Source organism: Miniopterus schreibersii, assembly GCF_964146895.1.
Source record: "Miniopterus schreibersii genome assembly, chromosome: 1".
Classification (NCBI taxonomy): Eukaryota; Metazoa; Chordata; class Mammalia; order Chiroptera; family Miniopteridae; genus Miniopterus; species Miniopterus schreibersii.
Window position 1 is genome coordinate 30,187,910 of NC_138101.1, and position 24,524 is coordinate 30,212,433.

Genomic DNA, 24,524 nt, shown 5'->3' on the forward strand with positions numbered 1-24,524 from the left:
GATTTACAGCTTTATTGTACACTAGTTATCACTACAACACTAAGAAAAGATATTTTAAGATGCTTTTTAAATTTTCAACAAATTAAACATTTATAATCTTGACCAACTTTTACTAAGAATATTTACAACACAGGAATTCTCAAACATATTAAACTTAGCAAGAATTGTTTTTGAGAAAAACACACACACAAAATATCAGTATATTTTGTATTCCATGGCATTGCTTCTGTGGAAAATAGTTGGTATTCTGTAAAAAGAAAAATTGAAATTAGATTCAAGTATAAATGAGAATGTGAATATGTATATAATGTTTGTGTATAGATGTTTCTACAAATATTTTCTCATGTATGATAAAACAGACATCTGAGGTATTTCCTAGCTTTTCTCCAGTTTATATATTTTTGGCTATCATTTAATCTCTTTGCTGGGACATTTACTCTGTATGTCTGAATTTTCCAAAAATTTCCAGTATTTAAATATATAAAAGTGGTTCCCTAAAGCTCACTGATATCAACAAAATTTGTGAATAAAATATTTCAAAAGCTGCATGATTATTCCTCATGTCCTTATTTCCTTAAGTATTTGTGACTAAATCTTCCTATTATCTGAGTAACTGTTTCATAAATAAATGTCAGTCATTAGTCAAATAAAGCTATTTTTCTCAGCTTAAGAGAGAACTTTTTACTAAATTGTTCAAATAATAGATCAAATTCTATTTCACATCTGTGAGCACTCTAATACTTTGATGTTACAATCACAAACTTTTTTTCCATTTAGTATTTAACTTTTTTTGTTCACATTATGTAAGTGCCTCTATGTTTGTAATATTATGAAAAATAGTTTCTTTTTCATTAACTCTTTGTTCTTATTTCCTTGAAAAAAGAAAAAATTAAGAATATGTCAGCTCATATTTCTGATATGAACATAATAGGCCTTTGTTGAAACACCAGTTAATGCCAGAAATAGTTTGAAAATCTAAGTTCCTAACTATGCCCCATGATCACATTAAAGTTTTTCTTTACTTTTCTCACATTTGTATGTTTTATTTCTTTCGTGTCCAACGGAATTGGCTAATGCACAGGAACCACATTAAATGAAAGGTGACAGAGCATCCTTGCTTTGTTCCTGACATTAATGGAAATGCTCCTTAGTGTTTTACTATCAAACCTGTACTAAACAATGTGAAGAGAAAATTCATCTCTTCCTTCTTTTAAAACATCAGAAACTGATGTGGAATTTTAACAAAAGCATCTATTGAGATAATTTTTCTTCTAATGGTGAAAATATTTTAATAGGCTCCCTAATATTGAACCATCTTGAGTTGCTGGAACAAACTTCACTTATGGGGTCATGAAATTCTTTAAATATATTGCTAAGTCCGGCTTACTAATATATCTTTTAAATTTTGCATTAAAATTTATAAATAGCTTTGACCTGCGGTTTCCTTTTTTATACTATTTTTGTAAGATTTGGATATTAGCTTCATAAAAAAAATATGGCTGGCTTCATAACAAATATTTTGAGATTTTTCTTCCTTCCCTGAGCTAGAAAAATTCAAAATCTGTTGGCCTGGGGCTTTTTGAGGGGAGAGTTTCTGGATAATGTTTTCAATTTTTTCCCATGGCCATTAATCTGTTTAGGTTTTTCCTTTCTTCTCAGGTGAATTTTGGGAGCACCTACTTTACTAGACAATTCTCTATTTTATGTAGGTTTCTAAGTAGAGAGGCACAGGCACAAGAGATTTGCAAAGTACTTTTTTATAATAACCATTTCTTCATTATCTGTTTTAATTTCCCTCTTATCACTTGTATTTTTGTATACTTATAGTTTCTCCCTTTTTCTTAATTAGGCTAGGCTAATTAGACTAGTTTATTTTTGCAAATAACCAGATAATTTGCTTTATTGACCAAATCTTCCACTTTACTATGTTATAATTTACTAATTTTATCTGTCATTTTATACTCTTATTCCTTTTGCTTTCCTAAGGTTCATCTTGTTCTTTTTTAACTTACTGAGTTAAGTCCTTAATTCAGTCATTTTTTTCTTGCTTGAGAGTGTTTAAAGCCTTGAATTTTCCACTGAACATTTGGCAGTCCCATAAGTTTTAATATTCAGCGTTTTCATTCTCTTTATTTTCTAGATATTGTATAATTTTTGTTGATATCTTATTTGGTTAGAAATAGTGCATTTTGATTTTGGGGGGTTTTTTGAGAAAATACTAATAATTTTAGCACTCTAAACCTAAGGGTTGAGATAAATGATATGAATGAAATATTTGCAAAAATATGTTCAGCATACAATCTGCATTTAGGATTACATAAAGTAGTAGAATGTATTTTTATTTCTGTGGTATAAACTTATCAATATGCATTTGGGTTTAATTTCAAAATTCATAACATAATAAGATATTAGGATTAACATATTTATTAAACAGGTAGGACCATTCAATAGCCACTAAGTGTCTACTGTATCTCCAGCACTGAAGGAGGAACTGGGAGTCCCAAAGTAGAAGTCATGTTCTCATGTCTTTCACATTTTGTTATTCTCTAGAAATGGTAAACCACAGCTTTTATAAAGAATCTTTGAATATGAATCATTTGGAAGACAGAAGTACATTTATTCTGTAAGTTCGGACCCATTACATTGGACACCGATTACTACAATAAGAACACAATCCCTTACATGTACTTGTACAAGAAATGATGGTGAGGTCAATGTCTAGAAAATCAGTGATGACGACTACTGCCGCATAACCTGAGGAATGCATGACATGGATAAAGCAAAACTGGCCCTAAAATACTGACATTTTCCATCATCTAGTCCTCACAGCTCCTATAATTATAGTATTTATAGAGAATATAAATGTATACATGCAATCAAATAATAGAAATATATTGAGCATAGTATAATTCGTGAATATCAGAAAATAACAGAAAATTTCAAACTGGGTTGAACTGTGAAACACATACCATTTCAAATGTAACCCTCTGATCTTTTTCCATTGCGTGGCTGGAAAACAACAAATTAGTAATAAATCAGTGTAACTAAGGAGGGAGGTTGATTTTCACAGAAAACAGCCTAATAATATCTTGATGCATGATACTATTTTGCCCTCTATGTAGTCTTGCTTCTTCCTTCAATTCATTCTCCAATTTGTTGTTAGAATTAGTTTCCAAAATGCAAATCTGACCCTGTCATATGGTTTTCCTTAGCTCTACAATAAAGTTGAAATTCCTTAGCTAAATATTTCATTGGCTAATTCCTGCTGATTCGTCAGACTCGGCCCGTACAGCCTCTCTGGACCTCATTCACTGCTCAGCCTGGGTTACATGCCTTCCCTTTAGAAACCATAGCCCCTTGATTGAAGGTGCATTTAATATAGTATTTTGTATTTACTTATTTATCCAGTTCCTATATTAGGCTGTAAACTCCTAGAGCATAAGAATAGAATCCTATCTGGCTTTATATTCTCAGTCTTTGATAGATTGTCCAGCACCTAGTAGAAATTCAATAATTAGCTGCTGAATGAACGAATGAAAAATTTCTGTTACTACATTAGGGATATAAACATTTTAGAAAGTATAGCTGCTCAGAAAGAAACTCACATTTCATACACAACATGGACATACAAAATACTAAATAGAATGACAACGTTTTGTCTACTTATAGCCTCTATTGTAGTTGATTTTTTTACTTTTAAAAACTTATGAAAATAGTCATAACTCTTCCAATCTACTGAATAAAACATTTAGTAAATGAGTCCTTAGAACTTAAGGAGTAATACATCTTTAAGACACTCATTTTCTGCACATGAAATTTTATGGAACTAAACTGCGAAACAGGTGAATGTCACCTGGGGTATTTACAAACATGAGTAGAGGAATTAGAGAAGAGATCACAGATGCCATAATATTAAAGCAGTAAGTTGGTGACAGAAGTGAATCTCAGACTATGATACTTGATGTCAAATATCTATAAACTTCAAAACTCAATGAAAACTTATGAGTTAATGTAAATAAATGCACAGTAAAAGTAATTTTCAATTTTGATATTAATTGATTTTTAAAAAATAGAGTATTTGCATACCCTGAATAAAAAGTATCTTCGACTATGGCTTCCAAAAGGACCTTGGAATTCTTCCTGGAAGAGAAAATGAGGACGTTACAAATGAAATAATAGTAGAAAGAAGTGCAAATTCTTTTAGAGAGTATAGTGTAGCTCAAAGTTATTTCTAACTGTCATAATTAAACAAAAAGGGAATCAAGGACTTGAGGATATAATTCATAAAAATAGCTCATCTTTGTATTTATACCTGAAGAGTTTTTCAACAACTAGCAGTATCACCAGAATGTTATATTTTAAAATAATTTCCTTATTAATATAAAGATTCTACTTTCAGGAACTTTGTCACAACGTATATTTGTCAATAAGTAGAAAGGGAAATAACAGACACTTCATAATTAACTATATTTAAAATCTCCTTTCAACATTTTGTTATAAAAAAATAATTTCTTTAAAATCCATATTGTATGTGCTAACTCAACAACAGGGAAAAATATAAAATAGAATTGTGTCAGAGCTAAAATACACAATATTTCTATAAGAATTTAAATAGAAATTGAGGGACAACTTAGGTAAACTATATTTATTTAATGAGACTTCAGAAGAGATTTTCCCAATATAATTATATTTATAGAAATGGTAATGTAAAAAATATCAAATAGGAACAAACCAATTATTCATAATGGGTATATTTTGAAGTGTTTCATTTCTTAAAACATTTCATTTTAAACTTAATGGAAAAATATTTAACATTTTATGGTTTCCATAAAATTGGTTCTTACAGCTTTTTATTTTCATCAACTACTTACTATAAAAGTATCAGGATGGCAATCATTATGAAATATATCAACAAGACCTTTTTCAGTTATTCCATAATAGAAGTAAAATAGTATTTTTAAATTCTAAGAAATAGCTCTGACGTCTATTAAAATTCTGAAATCCCGGCTTTACAACAAATAAATCTTATACTTTCAATATTTTATACCTAATTCTCATCTTGACTATAATTCCACTCAAATTACTTAAAAGATTGAAATTGTTTCTATTTTAAAATGTACACTCTGAAACTATACAATTATGATTATATATATTATCATGTGCTTAAAATGTGCTAAAATTTAAAACTTTCAGATCCAGATATACAGGTTGTTTCAGTCTTATCACTGGAGAGAGAGCAGCATATAATTTGGGAGGTGGGGATGAGAGACATGGGTGTGGAAGTGAGGGTGTCTAGCAAACAAAATTTAAGCCAAGTGTTGGAATGTGCTAGGATCTGAAAACTCATTTTCTTTAAGAACCCAAAATACTTTGCTATCAAAAATATGTTTTAAAATTAGGTGACTTAGGCCCAGCAAAGCTAACACTACTGTAAGCTTTTCTATTTATGTCTCACATTCTTTTCTTTCATAGGCTCCTATGAAATTTGTTTTGCTGCAATGTAAGAGTGATATTTGTCCAGCAGAATATACCACCAAGTCACAGTTTACATTTTTAGGTAGTTGTCTGGAAATATAGTGAAAATGATATACTAAGCTAATAATTTGTTGATATATTTTAAGAAACTGATTCTTTAAATTGAAATCTTACACTATTCATAAGTCAAGCAAACTTCAGAGAGTAGAAGTTAATTCAAAAAAGTATGTATTACTTCTAGGAAGCTTGATAACAACTGATTTGCTTGTCTACATACTGGAAGTTCTGTAATTTTAAGGGGCTACTACAGTTCCTCTTACATTTCTCATTCAAGGGGGCAGCAGATACTATTTTCCTTGATAGAAGCATGAAGAATTTGTGGAGGAAATAATGATCATAAAAATAAATTTTGATTAATCTCTCCCCACCCCCTCCCCCACCCCCTCCTTCCCTCTGAAATCCCGGTCTGTTCTATGCTTCTATGTCTCTGGAGGGGATGAATGGGAGTAAAAAGGGGGCAATCTGTAATACTTTCACCAATAAAGATTTAAAAAGTAAATAAAAAAAAATACATTTTAAAAATCTGGGGGAAAAAACAACACATTTTGAGAAATTTATTTGCCTAAACTGTATGCATTTTTTAAGGTATTTGAAGACTTTTGGTAGTACATTTAAGAATAAAATTAAGATGGCATTTAAATCAAGGGAAAATATAACAATAAAATTAGAAGTATTCAAGAATAGACTATAAAGGAAATGCCGCAGTGAAAAAAATATTTGCCAAGACTAGAAGTCAGAACTTCTAATTGTAAATTCTAACCTCGCTTGCTAGAATGATCTTGGGAAACACCTTTAACTGTTCCAAGTTGTTTTCTCTTTAGTAAACTGAGGATAACATTACTTATATAAGTACCAACAGGGTTGCCAAAAGAATAAAATGAGATCAGATAAGACTGAAAATTATAATGCATTATAACTATGTAAGGCATTACTTAAAAACAATACCTAGAAACTTTCATAATTGAAAGAGTTAACATTCTTTTCAAATAACAATACAAACTCCACAATTTCTACTTTAAGAAGCTGTTAGCAAAGCTATATTTATCTTGTACATAGATACTGCTTTGGGGCCATATTTTTGTTAATTGTGGGTAAAACAAAACACCTACAATTAGTTTCTGATATATTTATTTCTTGAGCCTAAAGTGTTACTTTTACTAACACTTTAATACTTGGATAGAAATTACATTTACTAACACTTCAATACTTGGATAGAAAGATTGCCATCCCAGCCACTTGCTGGCCAGTACACAGAGGGGCAGTAAATTGTTTTTTACCTAATGACCAGGCACACTAGCTGTGTCCTGTCTTTTCTTTCTTTCTTTTTTATTGATTTAAGAGAGATGAAAGGGGAGAGAGAGAAGGGGGGGAGAGGGAGAGAGAGAGGGAGGAAGGGAGGGAGGGAGAGGGAGGGGGATTTGCTGTTTCACTGATCCGTGCACTCACTCACTGGTAGATTCTTGTATGTGCCCTGCCCAGGGATCACACTTGCAGCCACCAAGCACCCGCCCAGGGCCTGGCTCTGTCCCTTAAGCCAAGGGCAGGTTTCCCCACTGGGAGGGCCCTAACCCCAGCTCCCCCTGCCCAGAGCCTGAGGCAGGGCCACGCTGTGGGGAAGGGAGGGGACGTCCTGGCTGCCCGGTGTGAGAGCATTGGGGCCAGCAGGTGCCCCGGGCGGGTGACGGTGCCATGCCAGCAGGTGCCCCTGGCCCCCGGGTGACGGTGCCGTCTGCTACATACGTCCACTTTGAACCTCTTCATTCTTCGCTCATGCAGTTGAGGAACGAGCTGCAGCAACGGATGCACGACAGACGACTGAGAGACACGAACACACACACAGTGAGCACAAAGGCGTCTCAGCACTGCGCATAAAGGCGGGCTCCTATTTGTTTGTTTTTACCCACTGCACTTGCTCCAAACAAAACAGAACAAGAAAGATGTTATCTCGGACAGGCCTTTATGAGCATTTCAAAGAACTGCGGCGCTTGGCCAGCAGATGGAATCCAATCTGGCAGCCCCGCGGGATGTCCGCGTTACACGGGGAAGCACCTCCCTGGGGGCTTCATCCCGCTCAGCCCGGGAGGGAGAACAGGGCCCGCACCTGACAGGCAGGAGCAGCGCTGCCTCCAGACTCAACACCCGCTGGGCCAGGCGGAGACAACTCGGGGACAAGCAGTTTTTCACTCTGATAATGTTTCTCTAGATGATTATGCTGTACACACATCTAGGAATCTCCTTTACAAATTATGTAGTTTATTTAAAGTTCAACATATGGAACAAGACGATGGGACACAAAAATGATGTGTTGTTGACAGCGAAAAATATGACTAAGATACATTTTCTCAAAGGGTAAAGATGCCAAGCAGGAGGAAATGAAAGCACGCCTGGGACATGTGGCTACCTGCTTCGGTCTCACTCTAAAGGCATGGCTTGAATCGAACCTTCTCACAAATATTAAAATCACTTTTCAAATGGACTACCTTAAGGCCCATAGAACAATTATTTATTAACCAATTCAACTTGTATTTGGTTTTTAAAGGCAGTATAACCTAACTTTCAACTCCTCATATGTAAGAATACTCAACGTGATAAACATTTCAAACTGAGTAAGAGTACAGTTCCCTTTCCACAGGTACATACATGTTTGAAATACACTGCGCTCCTCATTCCCTAAATTGGTCCATGGTAGTGAGTCACAAGCTTAGAAAGAATATTATAGTCAAATATTATTAAGTATTCTAACTGAAACACCAAAGTAGGTTCATTAGCATTTTTTAAATCCATGCACGAAAAAGAAAACCACGCAATTTAGAAGTGAACTGAGTTCAAGTTATTGGTATCAGGCTAACCTTAGTAAATTCTCACGCTAAATGGCTAATAACAAATAAGGAGATCTTAGGAATAGAAGTGGATATTTCTAGTTATATTTAATTATATTTTAACAATCATGTTTTAAAATAATTCTTAAAATGCCTTTGGATAAAACTATTTTTCCCTTGTACTAATCACCATCTAAAACAATATGTTTTACTTGTGTGTGTTTTTGTTTTGTTTTTGCCTCTAGAATGTAAGTCCTACGTCAGCAGGGATTTCTTATTTAATTTTTATTTTATTTACTGCTATATTTCTAGTACCTAGAATTGTGATTAGCACATAGCAGATACTCAGTAAATAATTTTTGAATGAATGACTTTAATATGCATATAGTTATTGAGATAAAAAAGAAACTAAATGTATAATAAATATTGATTGCTATTTGTTCATGCATGTATAAACTTTTAAAGTAAAAAACAACAACACATGAATTTTGATCTAGTTCTATTAAATGAACTGCAAAAACAGGTTTAGAAAAAAGCACCAGTGATTACTAATAAGTAATTCTACAACTTACCACAACATTTGAATTGCCCAACTTCCGTGTCTTCGAATAATGAAATAAGAACTGTTAAAAAAATGTAGTGAGCTTTACTATAGATGATTAGTAGATTTCTTTATTATTTTTAATGTATATATTTATGGAAATCACCTTACCCTTTTGGTATTAACTTTTTCATCTGTTTCCTGTTGAAAAAAGATATACAACTATCACTATATTATGCATAACATAAAATTATAATGTATGTTAAGTATAATATATTATGTAGTATAAAATTTATAATATAAAGTTGTCACAAAAGTTTTTAAAACATATGACGTTATATATAAAATATAAGACTGAAATTGGTTAAGCATATATTCCTCTAAAAATAAATGAGAAATTAAAGACTGTTCATAAATAAAGTGTATACAAGATCTTTACCACAGCATTATTCATTAGAGTAAAATATTGGAAACATCCTTCAAGAATGGGAATGATACGATTACCTACAGGACATTCAGAGAAATAGACAAGAAGAAATCACATGAAAATATTGGTAGTTGTTATCACTAAATAATAAGATTATGAGTTAAAGTTTTCTATATTCTTCTTTCCCTCCAAAAATCTGTTTCTAAGAATGATTCATATCATTCTTTTTTGTTCTCATTTGCTTTTAATATAAAAGGAAATGCATGGATAAACACCATAGTCATTTATTTTAATTAAAAGAAAAAGTTTTGGAAAATGACCATTAGAACACTGAAACAGCCCGGCCGGGCGGGGCTCAGCGGTTGAATGTCCACCTGGGATCCAGGCGATTGGGGTTCGATTCCTGGTCAGGGCACATGCCCGGGTTGCGGGCTAGGCAGCCAATCAATGACTCTCTCATCATTGATGTTTCTGTCTCTCTCTCTCCCTCTCCTTTCCTCTCTCTGAAATCAATAAAGATATATTTAAAAAAACAACAAAAACAAAATCACTGAAACAAATACAGTCATAAACACTTAGTTTCAGAAACATTTATGCCTTCAAAAAATCAAGGTTTCTTTGAGTTATTGTATGTGAAAGGTATGGCAGTCCGAATGTACCGATGATCATGGTCAAATTAGAATTGCTAATGAAAAATATATTTCTAAACTTGAGGCTCTTGTCCTTAATAAGGTAGTTTTAAAATAAGTACATCTATAAGATACAGAATATAAAATAAGCTATGGTACATAATGCTATTTTTCAATTTCTCACCTATCCTCACTTCAGGTGAAAAATTTGTCCCAGAAGAATCAAGTAATTTTAATAAGAAACCAAGACATCACTGGAAGAATATAATTTTCCCACTGACATTGACGATCTAGTTTGCTTTTCTTGCATTCTTCATGTCCTCTCTAACAAAGAAAGATGCATCTGTTCTCTGACTGTAGTATGAGTCAGGGAGAGAAAAGAAACCAAATGACCACACATTTCTCTCATCAGAGGTAGAACACATACTTGAGGGGGACATATAACTTTCCAATCCGTGACAGTAAACTCCACTGATATAACCTTAAATTCTCAGACGTCAGAGAAACTGAGGTATTTGTTTTTAATCCAAAATCAGCTTATCCTCTTCAAGCTCCTCTCGGCTTGCTTCCTAAATTGAGTATATTTTCTTCTAGTAGGAATTCCAAGATATCACTGAGCAATTTTTTGCCTACAAATAAAACACTATTTCAGCCTTACCTGGGGCTTTGGTAGAGTCCCCAAAATTCTGAAGCAAAGCTCCTCCAATGCATTGGATGCCTAATGAAAATGAGAAGATACACAGGCTATGCTTCTGTTTTAACCACATTTGCATAGAAGATATAACTGTAGAATATTGGGAACGTAAGGGTATTCCAAGTACCCAGAACAGAATCCTCCTCGTGGGCCATGGAAGCTCTGTGGAATCCCTTGATTTTTCTCATGACAAAAACTTAGCTCCTTCCAAACAGGAAAAAGCCATCTACGTACTGTACATATGCACTGATTAAGGCTTCCACTGTGGTCCACATGCAGAGCTCTCAGCACTTGCTAAGATTTCATGGAGTTCTGTGACAGACAGTAATGAGGGCAGTGCCAAGTGAGGGATAATTTCCCCCAGTCTGTAGCCGAGTCTGAGTCTACTTGCCAAAGCTGTGAGCCTCGCTGAATGTTACTCATTATTGGCTAATTTGAAAATCCTTCAATTGCTCAAAAACAATGGGAGTTGGAGGGGAAGGAGCGGTCAATGGGGCACCTAATCTGAGTTACCACCCTTCCAGGCTGCTGACTGCACACCCAGGATCAGGTTTTTCAAAGCATCTGAGTACAGAAGTAGGGCAGGGCTCCTTGTGGTTAGCAGCCAGCTGGGTGTGGTGAGAAGCACAAATGGACAAGCAGGGGCGAAACCTACTTTGCACAGAATTTAACACAGTAGTACCATAAACAATTGATTACTTAATAAATACACATTGGAAATAATGAGGACCTGGAACCATGGGGGTGATATAATTAGTGGTTCAAAACATGGACTATGGAGTTGAGCAGCCTGCAGCTCTACAGCGGTGCAAATTCCATTTCTACTCTTCCTTAGCTGTGTTGCTTTGGGCTGGCTACCTAACCTCTCTAAGCTTCAGTTTCTTCAGCCATAATTCAAGGATGACAACATCACTGCAGAGAATTCTTGGAAGGATTAAATGTAGGCAAAGCTCTTAGTACAGCGCCAGGTACCTAGCAATTAGTTAACAATGGTAGCATTAAAAAACGTGGGACCCGTAAAGCTTGATTTCCAGCTGTATTTACTCATAACTTAGAAGACGTGTCAAAAGGATTGTTTGGGGCCACCAATGTCCTCAACAGCGAATGCTTAATATGGTTGGTTTTAGTTAAGGGTACAGCTGGAGTCATGAAATGGCTCCCCAGGGCACCCTTCCTAGCCCAGAGGTCTGCAGTGTTCTCTTCTGCTTGTTTGCCTGCCATGCATCTTGTGGGGATATTTATTAATAATACTAAATGCCCCGTATTTACATAGTGCTTCAATAAATTACAAAACACTTTCACATACATAATTCACATTCCATCCTTAAAACACAGGACAGGACGGTTATCCTCATGTATGAAAGAAGGAAGGTTCTAAAGACTGTCACTCGCCCAAAACCACACATGGCCCGTAGTTGGTAGAGTGTGGCCTGGGAACCAGGTCTTCTGACCTTTAGATATTCCTGTGTTGCGCTGGCATTGACTGCTACCCCTGTGGGTGGCAGTTGGATGAGAGAAAAAAGAGTGTGAACACTGAGACATCCTCCCTTACTTTTTCCCTTCAGGGGCTGGGGAAACAGGTCACCCAATAAAAACCTGGAAAGAAATCCCTGAAACTTCTTCTTATGGCCCATCTAGAAATGCTGCAAAATATAAAACAAATATCCAGTGATGTCATTTGTCAAAGATGTATCTCTTAATTTGAAGAATAAATTCAGACACACGAGTGTCTCCTTAGAAAATATAGTCTAAGCTGGGTGAGGCTTGACAACAAGTTTGAAGTTGGACAGAAAAAGTTTCAAAACAAATTATATTTTCTCCAGCAACTCTTTACACGAAGCCATTATTTAAGGAGCTACAACTATCCTTTAAGGATTTATTTTATACTAAATTTTTAATATTTTATTGTCTTATTTGTGGACCTTAAAGGTCCTTTATTTTCTATTTGGTAAAAATGTTTTGAAGCACAATTCAGATAATTGCATAAAATAAAATAATAGTTAATGTGAAAATTAGTGATTTTTAAAAACCATATCAGGTGATGTAAAAGATTCCATAATAAATTTACCAGCCTCACCTCAAAATGTATGCACTATCCAAATCCAATAAAAGCTTAGTTTATCTTGACTGTATTTAGACGAGTGCTTTAAACTTTGTCCATTTAGAACTGCAGAAATAAAAGTGATTTCTGAGGGTGTCCCTGAATTTTAAATACAACACAAAAGCTTGTGCACTGTATCCATCATGTTATATGCCTGTCAACGCTCCTAAAGTACTTCGAATTATTATTCATAAACAGGTCACCTCTTACCATCCCCGTCTTGCTTTCCCACCTCATGCCTCTAACCTTCTGCAGGTCATCCTCTGCAGGCCAAGGAGAGGCTTGAGGCAGGAGAAATACAGCATCATCCACACCGGCCAGGATGACATTCTGAAAGGACTGTGAAGGGCAAGGAACCTTGGCCAGACTATGTGGGGGGCACGCCCAAGGCACACAGCTGATTGCTCCGAAAGGGTCAAAGCAGGCTCTCTGCTCCCTCTTCTCCACCCAGAAGACAAGTGATACTATTTAAAAGGTCAAGACACCTACGGCTAACTCTGCGGTGCCTGCCTTTCAGGTGCAGCTGCAGGCAGGAGCAGTAGTGCCCAGTAAAGATGGTGTAAGGAGGACACACTTATATCCCACTCCTCATGTTTCCAAGTACAGGAGCGACACTGACACTGCTCTCTCCCCGCCCCTCTTAACTCTTTCCCTTGGGGAGGGGAGGGAGTTACCTGAGAGCCCACTGCCAGGAGGAAATTGGGCATGCTCCAATAGGCCCTTTCCTCTTAGGGAGCCAGCTGTTCTTGTCAGGTCTCTGCCCTGTTGCAGAAAACCTCGTTCTGGCGGGAGGCCCCAAGTCACTGTCTAACCCAGTTTAATTCTGGGGATAGTTTTAGCAAACACACGGTGCCAGCTCTAAGGCCGAATTCATAAATTGACTTTTCGGTTACAAGGATGCTTTGATCTCCATTAAGTCTGATTCTATAAGTTTCTCCCTCCATGGGTTTCAGACTCAACTGAGGGACAGATATTATCCTCCCAATACAGCAACAGACACGTTATATTAATTAGCATTTTAATTTCCAAGATATTTGTATATCATCTCAAATCTATTTTAATTAGAGGTAAAAGTCCTAGCACTTCACAGCATAAGCTCTTAGCTGTGAATATTACCTGTAGATGATGTAATAATTTCTAATAAGTCAACATCTTTTAAGAAGTCTGTAAAGTAATGACAGATCCAAAGGGGAAAACGGAGTATTCAGCACTACACAAATGCCAACATCATTACACAACTCCTCCCACTGGGATTACCTGAGGCTGAGAACTGGTGGACAGGAAAGAAGAACAAGCAGCCTCTATCTGTAAAAAACAAAAATGCCAGTTACATCTTGGAGGTAGACAGAAAGTAGCAGAAAATGGAAAGCAGACTTCACAAAGTCAAGTTACCGATGTAATAGTAATTGAAGTTCCGGGACAGAGTAGGACTCTTGGATTTGGGAGAGAGGAGCCTCTTAAGCTCTCTAAGGAAGTCCTGGAATTGGGATTTCCCCCAAATTTGCCACCAGCAACAGGGGGCATATGTTCCCAAGAACAGTTCATAGGGATCATCAGACAGTATAAAGACACTTCCCATATTCTGCAGCCTGAGAAATGTGAATGGTGACTAAACAATGGCCTCGGAATTAAGGAGCACCTTGTTATCATGTGGTTCTTTATTACGTGTAAATCTAACCACACCATCTAAATTAAATGGTATTAGCCTAAGTGCCAAATTATAAATAGCACGATAAATAGCACATGGTAAAAACTCTTACACAACAAGGGCAACCTACTAGTTTGCTACCAAGGAGCCAGCATTAGAAAAGAGTTCTATTTTACAAGGGTTTATTGAATTACAGTTGGCAACCAGCTGTTCTCAACTTTTATCCTAAAGAGAAAGCTTGACAGATTTTAAACTGTAATATGAAAGACTTATATTAATCCTTTTTAAAACTGTGTTGAGAAGTGAAGCACTGAGCTGGATGTCTGAAGTTGTTTTGGCATTTATTTCTTTGGTGGGCTTTTAAAAATGGGACTGGCAAAAAAAAAATGGTACTGACTCTTGTCTGTCTGGAATCATTTAGGTCAAATCCTGTTTATGGTGTAACATCTCAGGGGCCCCTTTCTAGTCTCAGAATTCTTTTTTGATCAGTTAATTTAATTTCCATTCTCCCACCAAACTGAGGGGGGACTATCACACTCTTCAGTCATAATTTCTCAAGTTCCTTACTGCTTCCAAGTTGAACATCTCCTAAAACATATGATTCTCTAAATGAGAGAAATGCAAAGGTGCCCAATATTGTCGAAAAGCATAAGCTTATGTCTCTCTCCTTTTTATCCTCACAGAACTTGTCATCTTCTCTTTCCCAGGTTCAGGGGAATTGTTTTGTTCCACTTGTCCCTTGGACCGACCCACCTGCTCCCTCTGCCCTGCTGTACAAACCCAGAATCACAAATACAGAGACACACATACACGTACACGGGCACACACACTGCGATCAGCTTCTAGAGGGCAGGGGCTATGACATAAACGACTTGCCCAGGGTAAGTGTTCAATGAATATTACTTAAATAAATGTAACTGAATTTGTGGGGAAAATATAAGAGAAGTCAATTGGGAGGGGAAAGCCAAAGAAGATGCCCTTAAAGCTCTGAATTGTGACCCAGGTGTAGCGTATGGCCCCCCAAGGATATTTACTGTGATTTCAGGAGGAGGAAGCACCGGGACATTCCACCTCGGGGGAAAGCTGTCCACCCACAGGCCAGGCTGCCCATCTCCGAGAGATGGCCCCGTCTGAGAACAGAGCGCCTTGGACCACAAGATTAACTCATCAGTGCAGCAGCACTGTTTGAATAAAAACATCAGAATAAGAAAAAAATACCAGTTAATCAAATTAGAAGATAACCGCAAAGCTTTCCATCCTTTCTTCTTTCTTTGAACAGGCACAGCCACATTGCTCGCCCACTTTCCATTTGGGTTAGCATTTGTCCACGTCGTTCAGCTTCTGGCCCTAATGGTTTTAAGTGCCACTAATTGATTTCGAGAACTCTGTAGAGTCCACAGATGAGTTTGTTTGAAAATGTATTAAGATATAACTGGCATTTCGGTTTTTCGCAGATAGACGTTGCTTGTTCATCTTTCCTGTCCATTAGTTCTCTGTATAAGAGCTGAAAATCTGTGTTTCTAGTATTCTTAGCATCTTAACTTGTTTAAATTATAAGGCTTTTACATCTCAGAGGTTTACCCAGCACTATCATCTAAAATATTTTTTCAAAAATTTTCCACAGAAGTACAGATGACTTCAAGCTAAAATCAATGTTTATTATACATTACCTGTTGTCTAAATTATCCTTCACCTTGTTTATATTTTTCCAGTGTGTATTTTGATATACCAAAGCAAAGATCCTCATAATAGACTTTATGAATTCCTACGCTATTAAAGACTGTTTAGTACTTGGCCCTCACCATCTGTCTTGTCTCTTCCCTTATATATGTTGTTGGGAGTGACTAGGTACAAAGGGTGGTCTCCTCAGTCCATAGCTCACTATTATCATTGGATTCTATTTATTTATTCTTTTTATATTTCCACTTCCTACTCCTAGTCCATCCTCGCACAGGCAACTCTTCTAACGTAGTTGATGTGGATCCCCATTTGCTTAGGTTCTTACACAATTTTATTGTTGTTTGGTACACATATATGGTATTTTCCAATTAACACTATACTCTGAGATCTCTCCGCGTTAGTGGGTACGTCTAGTATGCTGCTGCTAACCCCTGCAGAATCCCTGCAACATGCTGCCCACACATTCCCCATGATGGAGAGCCAGGTTCCCTCCAATCCTTCCTTTGCCTCCTTGCATCTGTCCTGTACTTGTGGATCTGTAGGAGAATATCTTTGGGCTATATACCCAGGAGAGGCAATGCTTGACCACAGGAGGCAATGCTTGACCACGGGAGGCAATGCTTGACCACGGGAGGCAATGCTAGACCACGGGAGGCAATGCTTGACCACGGGAGGCAATGCTTGACCACGGGAGGCAATGCTAGACCACGGGAGGCAATGCTAGACCACGGGAGGCAATGCTTGACCACAGGAGGCAATGCTAGACCACGGGAGGCAATGCTAGACCACGGGAGGCAATGCTAGACCATGGGGAAATCAAGATGGCTCCAGAGCTGACACTCACCACATCCTTGGGTTCATACACCCCACCTCCTTGCTCTCACCTGCCATTATCTAAATTTCAATTTTTTTGCCCAACTAATGGGTGGAAAGTGACACTTCACTGTTTTCTTAATTTTCATTTCATTATTACTAATGAATTTGAGCATCGCTTTAGATGCTTGTTGGCCTTTTAGGTTTCGTCTTAAATTATTCTATCCTTTTACTATTTTTACTTTGGATTCCCATCTTTATCTAATTGATTTGATAGCATTTCTTAGGTTATTCTAGAAATTAATCCCTTATCAGTTTTAGATATTGTTAACATCTCCTTTCAAAGGCTCTTACCTTTTTCTATGGAGTCTTTTGTTGAAAGGAATCTTTACTTTTAATGTAATTCATCATGTTTTTGGCCCTATGATTTACATTTGAAGCTTTATTTAAGAAGTCTTTCCCTGCCCCTAGCTCACAAAGATGTTTTCCTAGTAGAAAATATTTTCTATCAATTTCATAATTTTACCATTTATATTTCAATCTTTAATCCACCTGGAGCCCACCTCTGTATAGAGTGTTAAGTTTTACTTTCCTCCATAGAGCAAGACAGTTTCTCAACCCTCATTGGCCAAACAATCTGTCCTTTCCACACTGACTTGTAGTATTACTTTTATCGTGTTAAGTTTGTATGTATGTGAATTTCTGTCTTAGGTTGGTTTCCCCCAGAAACATGCCTTGAGATAAGGATGTGGGTATAAGCAGATATGGGGGGAGATGGCCCAAGAAGCACTAACAGAAGAGCAGAGAAGTAAAACAAGGAAGAGAAGAAATCCAGTAAGGGAATGTTATCAAGCCCAGGACCACTCTGGGTAACTGGGGCCAAGATGTCTGGGGAACACTGGGAGCCAATGTAGAACTCAGGGTTATCCCAAGGGAGCTAACTCCCTTGGGTCATCAATTGAGGAATGCTCTCAGTGGGGGCATTTACTCCCAGGCATTTTTGGTCTGCCCTGAGCATAGGCCAAGCAGGCAGATTCACAGTGGCATGCAATTAGAATCAGCAAATTTGGAGTGTCCTGGAATGGTGAATGCCAAAGGGATATGACAGGGCACCGACAGTGTCTGCTAAACTCTCCAAGCTCCAGTCGTTGTTCCATTGGTTCATTTGTCTGTTTTTGTGCCTTTACCTTTTTTATAACTATAATTTTATAGTACCTCTTTGATATCTGGCAGGGCAAGTTATCATTCTTAGCTCTTTATATTTAAAACCTCCTTAACTATTTGTTCACCTATACTTTTCCATATCAATTTTAGGTTACATTTATGAAGTTTCTGAAAAAAACTAAATGAAATTTCTTAATGTAATTCATCATAATTATAAAGGAGAAAAGGTATATTGCTTATCTTGATACCAATGCAGATAAAGTATTTGATTAAGTTAAAATTTGATTTAAGATTAACAAAACTTTTAACAAGATAATTAAAGAGAGAATTTCCTTAACTGGATAAAGGTTATATAACAAAATTCTAGAGCAAACTTATACTTTATGGAGAAGTTTTAGATACATTTACTATGTATCATAATAATGGAGGCTTTGGGGAAAAACAAAGGAAAAAATAAATTGTTTCTTTAGTGCTTATTGTGTTCCTAGTGCACCTTTTTGGCATCAGTTAGTTTTCTATGAATTTATTCATTGCTTGTGACTTTTCAAAATTATTACCATATAGCTGTACATAATGTTTTTGGGTGACAGTTTTATTGAGATATAATACATATACCATACAATTAATCCATTTAAAGTATACAAGTCCATGGTTTTTGTGTGCTATTTACAGAATTGGGCAACTTGCCAGTTAATTACCCATAATGGGTTTTTAAAACATTTTAAATCTCTGGGTTTTTTTGGTGGCCTAGCCTTTTCCAGTTCATATCTTGTTTATCTTTATCTTCTCTCTTACCTTTAAAATCAGTACTGCCAGTGCCTAATAACATTTTGAAAGAACAAGCATTTGGTTTTGTTAAATTGTTAATTTGTTCGCCCCTCTCTCTTTTTAAAATTTATTCTGCCCTTATTTTTATTATCTACTTCATTCCTGTTTCTTTTAATTTTCCCTATTGTTTCTTTTCCCCACATTTTTTTGTTGACTACTTAGCTTGTTTTTGAATTTTTTTCCTTCCTGATAAATATATAGGAAGCTAAAATTTCTCTCTAGCTATTGTTTAAGTTGTTGCCTACAAATTTTGACTTATAATGTTTTTATGTCATTCAGTTGAAATATCTTATCATTTCCTTGTTAACCCAGGGTTATTTACCAAAATGATATTTATTTTCTAAGTAGACGGAATATTTAAGGTATACTTTTGTTATTAATTTCTAATTTTACTGTATTATGATTTTAAAACATTGAAAATGGACCCTTTCTAATTTATGGAAACTTTCTTTGTGTTTTAACACATGGTCTATTTTTGTCAATGTTCCAATTATATTCAAAAAGAATGTGCATATGATTTAGTGCAGGATTTAAAAAATATAATAGCTCTAATGTATTAATTGTATGGGTAAGTGTTTTATATATCTACTTATGTGTTACCTGTTTTAACTATCAGTTTTGAAAGAGGTATATTAAAGTCTCTAACTACAACTGTTCATTTACCTATTTTTCCCTGAAGTTCTATCAACTGTTAAATAAATTCTGAGGCTGTTTTATTAATATATATTGACAATGATTGTATATTTTTGCTTGTTCTTTTGTCAGTATATATGATTCTTCTTTGTTATAATGGTTTGTTCAGTTAAATTCTATTTTATCAGATATAAGATTGCTACTGCAATATTCTTGCCATTCATATTTGCTTGGTACATCATTTTCCATCCTTTTATGCTTAGCCTGTTTTTTGTTTGTTTTCCATTTTAAGTGTAACTTTTATAGACAGCATATGCTACATCTTTTTTAAAAAAATACAATCTGAGAATCTCTGTCTTTTAAGTGGTGTATTTTAGCCCTCTAACATTTATTGTAAGTACTCTATTATGAGGACTTACTTCTGTCATCTTACTTTACATTTTACTTTTGTTTCTTTTCACCTTTCCTTCTTTAATAAAAATTGTAATTCTAAATACTGTAATATCAGAATGTTACTAAAATCATAGTTGTTCCAAATCTCAATTATATTATTTCATTTTACCATGATAAGTTCAAAGAAGGGTAAAGTTTCTACTAATTTGTATAAGGATAATTCTTTACCTCATTCCACAATTGTAGCTCTTCTTCAGGCTGTAGTTCTTGGGGTAATACTGGAGCACCTAAAAATAAAATTATACCCACACGTTAATTTTAGAGTATTTCTTCAAAAATTAAATATTTATACATTGATATTTATACATACATTTATTAGTTACTTAATAGTGGGAATATGTTCTGAGAAATCTGTTGTTAGGTGATATTATTATGTGAACATCAGCTTATCTAGAGTTTCCAAAAATTCTTCAGCTGCCTTCATATCAGCACTCGCAGACTCACCACTCACTTTCACATTATGGAATGAGTAACTATTCTTGAATTGTTTAAATCACCCAGAGCTAGCAGTAAATTCAACATTGTAGCCAGGTCCAGCTTTTTCTTTCAACACTGCAAACAAACTTTTTGCTTTGGCCATGATCATCATGGTGCTGAGAGGGTTACACTTCTGCGTCTGGTCTTCAATCCAGGCCATTAGAAGTTTCTCCATGTCTGCCATAGGGCCTTCTCAAATTTTGTTAGTCTTGTTGTTTTCAATGAGGTGGATCTTTAGCAGCTTCCATCTCTTTGTTTTTGTTCTTCAAGATTGTAGCGATGGTGAAGTGAGATATGCCTGACTGGTGAGCAATAACTTCATGACTTTCCACCCTTGTAGTCAATCACTTTTAATTTTGTTTCCAGATCAATCACTAAACACCTCTTACTGGCAAGATTAGCAGGGAATTTTGTATGCTTAGGGGCCCTGATGAACAAAATGACGTGAGATTAAATCAAGCGCGAGAAAATGAACAATATCAAGAGACGCGGTAAACGAGATGCATGAGGCTGCTGCTAACAATGTGGCATATTGTTTTTACAGCAAACATTTTGTAAGTATAAACAGCACGCTCTAAAATAGTGATCAAAAGTATAGCATAGTAAGTACATAAACCAGTAACATAGTCGTTTATTATCATTATCAAGTATCATATACTGGACATAATTGTATGTGCTATACTTTTATACAATTGGCAGCACAGTAGGTTTGTTTACACCAGCATCATGACAAACACACGAGCATTGTATTTTGGATGGTTAGGATGTCACTAGGCAATAGGAATTTTTCAGCTCTATTATGATCTTCTGGGACCTCCATCATTGACTGTATGCAGCACATGACTGTAGTTCATTTTGGGGTAATATTTCTCATTGTACATCACTACCCTCCTATTTCAACTAGATAGTTCAGCATTTGACTTAATATAAGAAGATATAATTATTAAATAAACCTAATAGCATTACAATGGCATTACTCTCAGGAAAGAATCACTTATATGTCTATACAATAACTTTTACATGAATGTGCATAGCAACATTATTCATAATAGCCAAAAGTAGAAAAAAATCCAAATATCCATCATCTGGTGAATGGGTCAACAAATTATAGTACATCCACACAATGGAATGTACTCAGTGTGACTGACTTTCAAGAATACTTCAGTGAATAGGGGCCTGACTAGAAAAGGACACTTCTTAATTTAGTCTTGGGCACTTGATCATTTACTGTCACAGATCAAATCAAGTGATAGTCTGTGGCAGATATCCACAATTTCCTGTTATAGGAAATGTTAATATTGTTCTCTGAATAGTAAACTGTTTCCATCCACAGAATCCGACTGGCCCTTTATCTTCTCATTGCTATTGCATGCTCTGCTAACTCATTTTTGCCAAGGATGCTACACTTACTGACACTATTTTATTTTCCTCTGGCTTCATGACATGTTTTTGCTGTTTTTAGATACATCCAGCTGCATCTTCTGTAATGGTTACTCTTGGTAGATTATCTCTCAGCTGTGTTCATATGTGTCAAGGTTCCCCATCAGTGCCGTCCTTAAAGACTTAGGACTAGGGGGCATCACACTGCATATTCACCCTATCCCCATCCCAGCACAACTGTAGAGACATAGAATTAGCTTTTAGTATCAAGAGCAGGTCTGAAGGGAAAGAAAACACAAAAGGGTAGTCTAGGAGACCTCTGTGTAGTGACAGATGCGTCTCACCTCTTTGTTTGAGAAATATTGGGGGTATTTATGAGTCAACTTGTCAGACAGCAGGTATGCTGTTTTGAAAATAAAGCCCAAGACTTGTCTTTTTTAGAAAGCAGCTGCTGCCTTCTATCGTTTCTGTTCAATCACCAGCAGCCTGAAAATTCCCCACCTCCTCAAAAAGCAGTTCTCTCTCACTGATGCAAAAATCACTGCAAACCTACAGCATGTAACCTGCATGGAAAGTATATTTGCTTTACAGAGGAAAAAAACACAGTCTTAAAACTATGATATTCTGCTTCCTTAATAAGCCAGCTAAAGATTACCTCCCAAATTTTACCAGTAACATTGAAAATTGAAAAATATCACCATTACTTTGCATAAGTCATGTTGTGTCATGTGATGGAGAAGGTTTAGGTCTCCTAGCTTCCGAATGCTTAGATTTCAAAGTCAAATTACCTTGTTTTTCAAGCAGGGGGACACCCCTCACCCCTGCCCCTGCACCCCACCAAGGAAAGGGGAAAATCAAAATACACTAGAGAAATAAAAATAGTCAGTGCCCCCACCTCTAACTGAGCGCTGAGCTACATGCCCCGCGAGGTCCCCGCAGCAGCGGTTTCCAGGCCCCAGTGCTCTCCGTGCCGACGCCGAGCCGCTGTTTCTGGGGAGGGAGGAGGGAAGCGGGGAACGGGGGGAAGTTCCAAAGTCCCTGGCCTTGGGCAGCGGCGCTCTGGAGGCGGTGCCCTCAGGGTTCCAGGCACCCTGAGAGGGCGGTGGGTGTCTCCCTACTCCGAGGGGCGCCCTCTCTACCCGCCTCCCAAGCTGCAGGCCCCCTCCCCGACCCGCCTTTGCTCCCCCGCTGCCTTCCTCTGCGGAAGCTCAGGGCGTCCCCATGGTCATCAAGCCACTTCCCCCTGCCCGGACTTCAGCCGCAGCGCTGACCGAAAGCCTGCTTGGGCACGTGCCTCCCCAACTCTGTACGACTTAAAAAAAAAAAAGTCTCGATTCCTTCTCCAGATCTGGTGCCTGAAACCTGTAAGGCACAGCCCCCCCCCAAACCGCTGGAGCGGGCTGTGGGGAGCCCCATCGCCCCAGCAGGAGCCGCGCGCTCCAAGTTTACTCCGCGGAGCCGGCGAGGCGCCCAACTCCCTCCCGCGGGGCGCCGGCCGCCAGTCCCTCCTCTGCCGCCATCCAAGGGAAAGCGTTTTCACCTCCACTGTTTTAATTCCCGGCACCTTGGGCCATCCCATCCGAGTCGGGGGCCCTGCGCGCTTCATCACCGCGGGCTGTCCCCCGCCTCCCGGGCGCCAAGAGCCGGGCCCGGAACGCGCTCCGGCCGGGCCAGTGGCCCCCGGGCCGCCGGCTGCCCGCGCCCCTGGTCCGGGGCGAGACCCGCAGAGGCCCGGAGGGAGGGCAGAGCGCGCGGGGCGCGGGGCGCGGGGCGCGGGGCGCGGGGCGCGGGGCGCGGGGCGCGGGCCGGCTTACCTCGGCAGGCGCCCGCGCACCAGGCGAGCAGCAGCAGCCGCAGGAGCCGGGGCGCCGCAGCCCCCAGTCCCGCGGGCGCCCCGGGGCGGCGGCTCGCTGCGGGCGGCATCTCGCGTCGGCGGTGGCTCGGGATCGCGACCTGCGCTGCCCCGCGCGGTGCCCTGGCCTCGCCTCTGCGTCCCCGGAGCGCCGCTCGTGGGGCTCAGCCACCGCACTGACCGCCCCGCGCGCCGCCAACTTTTAAATCTCGCGGACACGTGGGCACAGGCGGCGCTGTCCCCGGGCGCGTCACCCCGCTGCCCGCCGCCGCCTCTCCCGCGTCACCCGCGACCCGCGCCCCTCTCCACCCTCAGCCGCCCCCGCGCCCCCCGCCCCAGCCCTGACTCAGCCGCCACGCCGTCCCCGCCCCCGCCTAGGGGCTTGGGGAAAGGGGAGAATGGAATTAAAACAATAAACTCCATTCCCTCCTTCGGAAGGACCTGAGCGGGCGCCGGAGGGGGTGGCAATGCAGGTGGCCCCGCGGGCTCGGGCTCCTACTTGAGGGCGGCCCGCGGCCCCGCTCCTCCGCCCGCCCGGGACGCCCCGTCTTCCTCGCGCTCCGCAGAAGCACCTCCCCTCCCCCCGCCCCGCGCCGCCTGTGCGGGGCCGCGGGTCCCCCAGCTCCGGGCCTCTGCTCGGGTCTCCCCTCGGCTTCTAATGCAACGCCGGGCCTGCGGAAACAGTCCTGGTCCGACGGGGCGTTCATCTCCCCAAAGCCCGCGGGGCCTGAGGCTGATCAGGAGGGGCCGCGCGCCCGTCGGTGCAGGTCAGGGAGACGGGCCGCGGGGCCGGAGCGCGCGCTCCCAGCGCGTCTGGAAGGTGTCCTGCGCCCCGGGCGACTCCCGGGCC

General features: G+C 38.8%; 1 protein-coding gene across 2 annotated transcripts; it reads right to left on the reverse strand.

The window, feature by feature from the left end:
- Positions 1–23,852, reverse strand: NMU (neuromedin U). 2 transcript variants are annotated; one of them, XM_081150453.1, is made up of 10 exons: positions 23,637–23,852; positions 20,134–20,192; positions 14,004–14,051; positions 10,610–10,669; positions 9,067–9,096; positions 8,927–8,977; positions 7,276–7,350; positions 4,087–4,140; positions 2,970–3,009; positions 1–247 (listed from the first exon to the last, which is right to left on the reverse strand). In XM_081150453.1, the coding sequence occupies exons 1-9, from the start codon at positions 23,743–23,745 to the stop codon at positions 2,974–2,976; spliced, it is 522 nt and encodes a 173-aa protein (XP_081006579.1). In that variant the 5' UTR covers positions 23,746–23,852; the 3' UTR covers positions 1–247; positions 2,970–2,973. The 2 variants fall into 2 exon arrangements, with proteins under 2 accessions (XP_081006579.1, XP_081006580.1); XM_081150454.1 differs by lacking the exon at positions 7,276–7,350 and having other exon boundaries at positions 159–247; positions 23,637–23,832.
- Between the last annotated feature and the right edge of the window lie 672 nt (positions 23,853–24,524).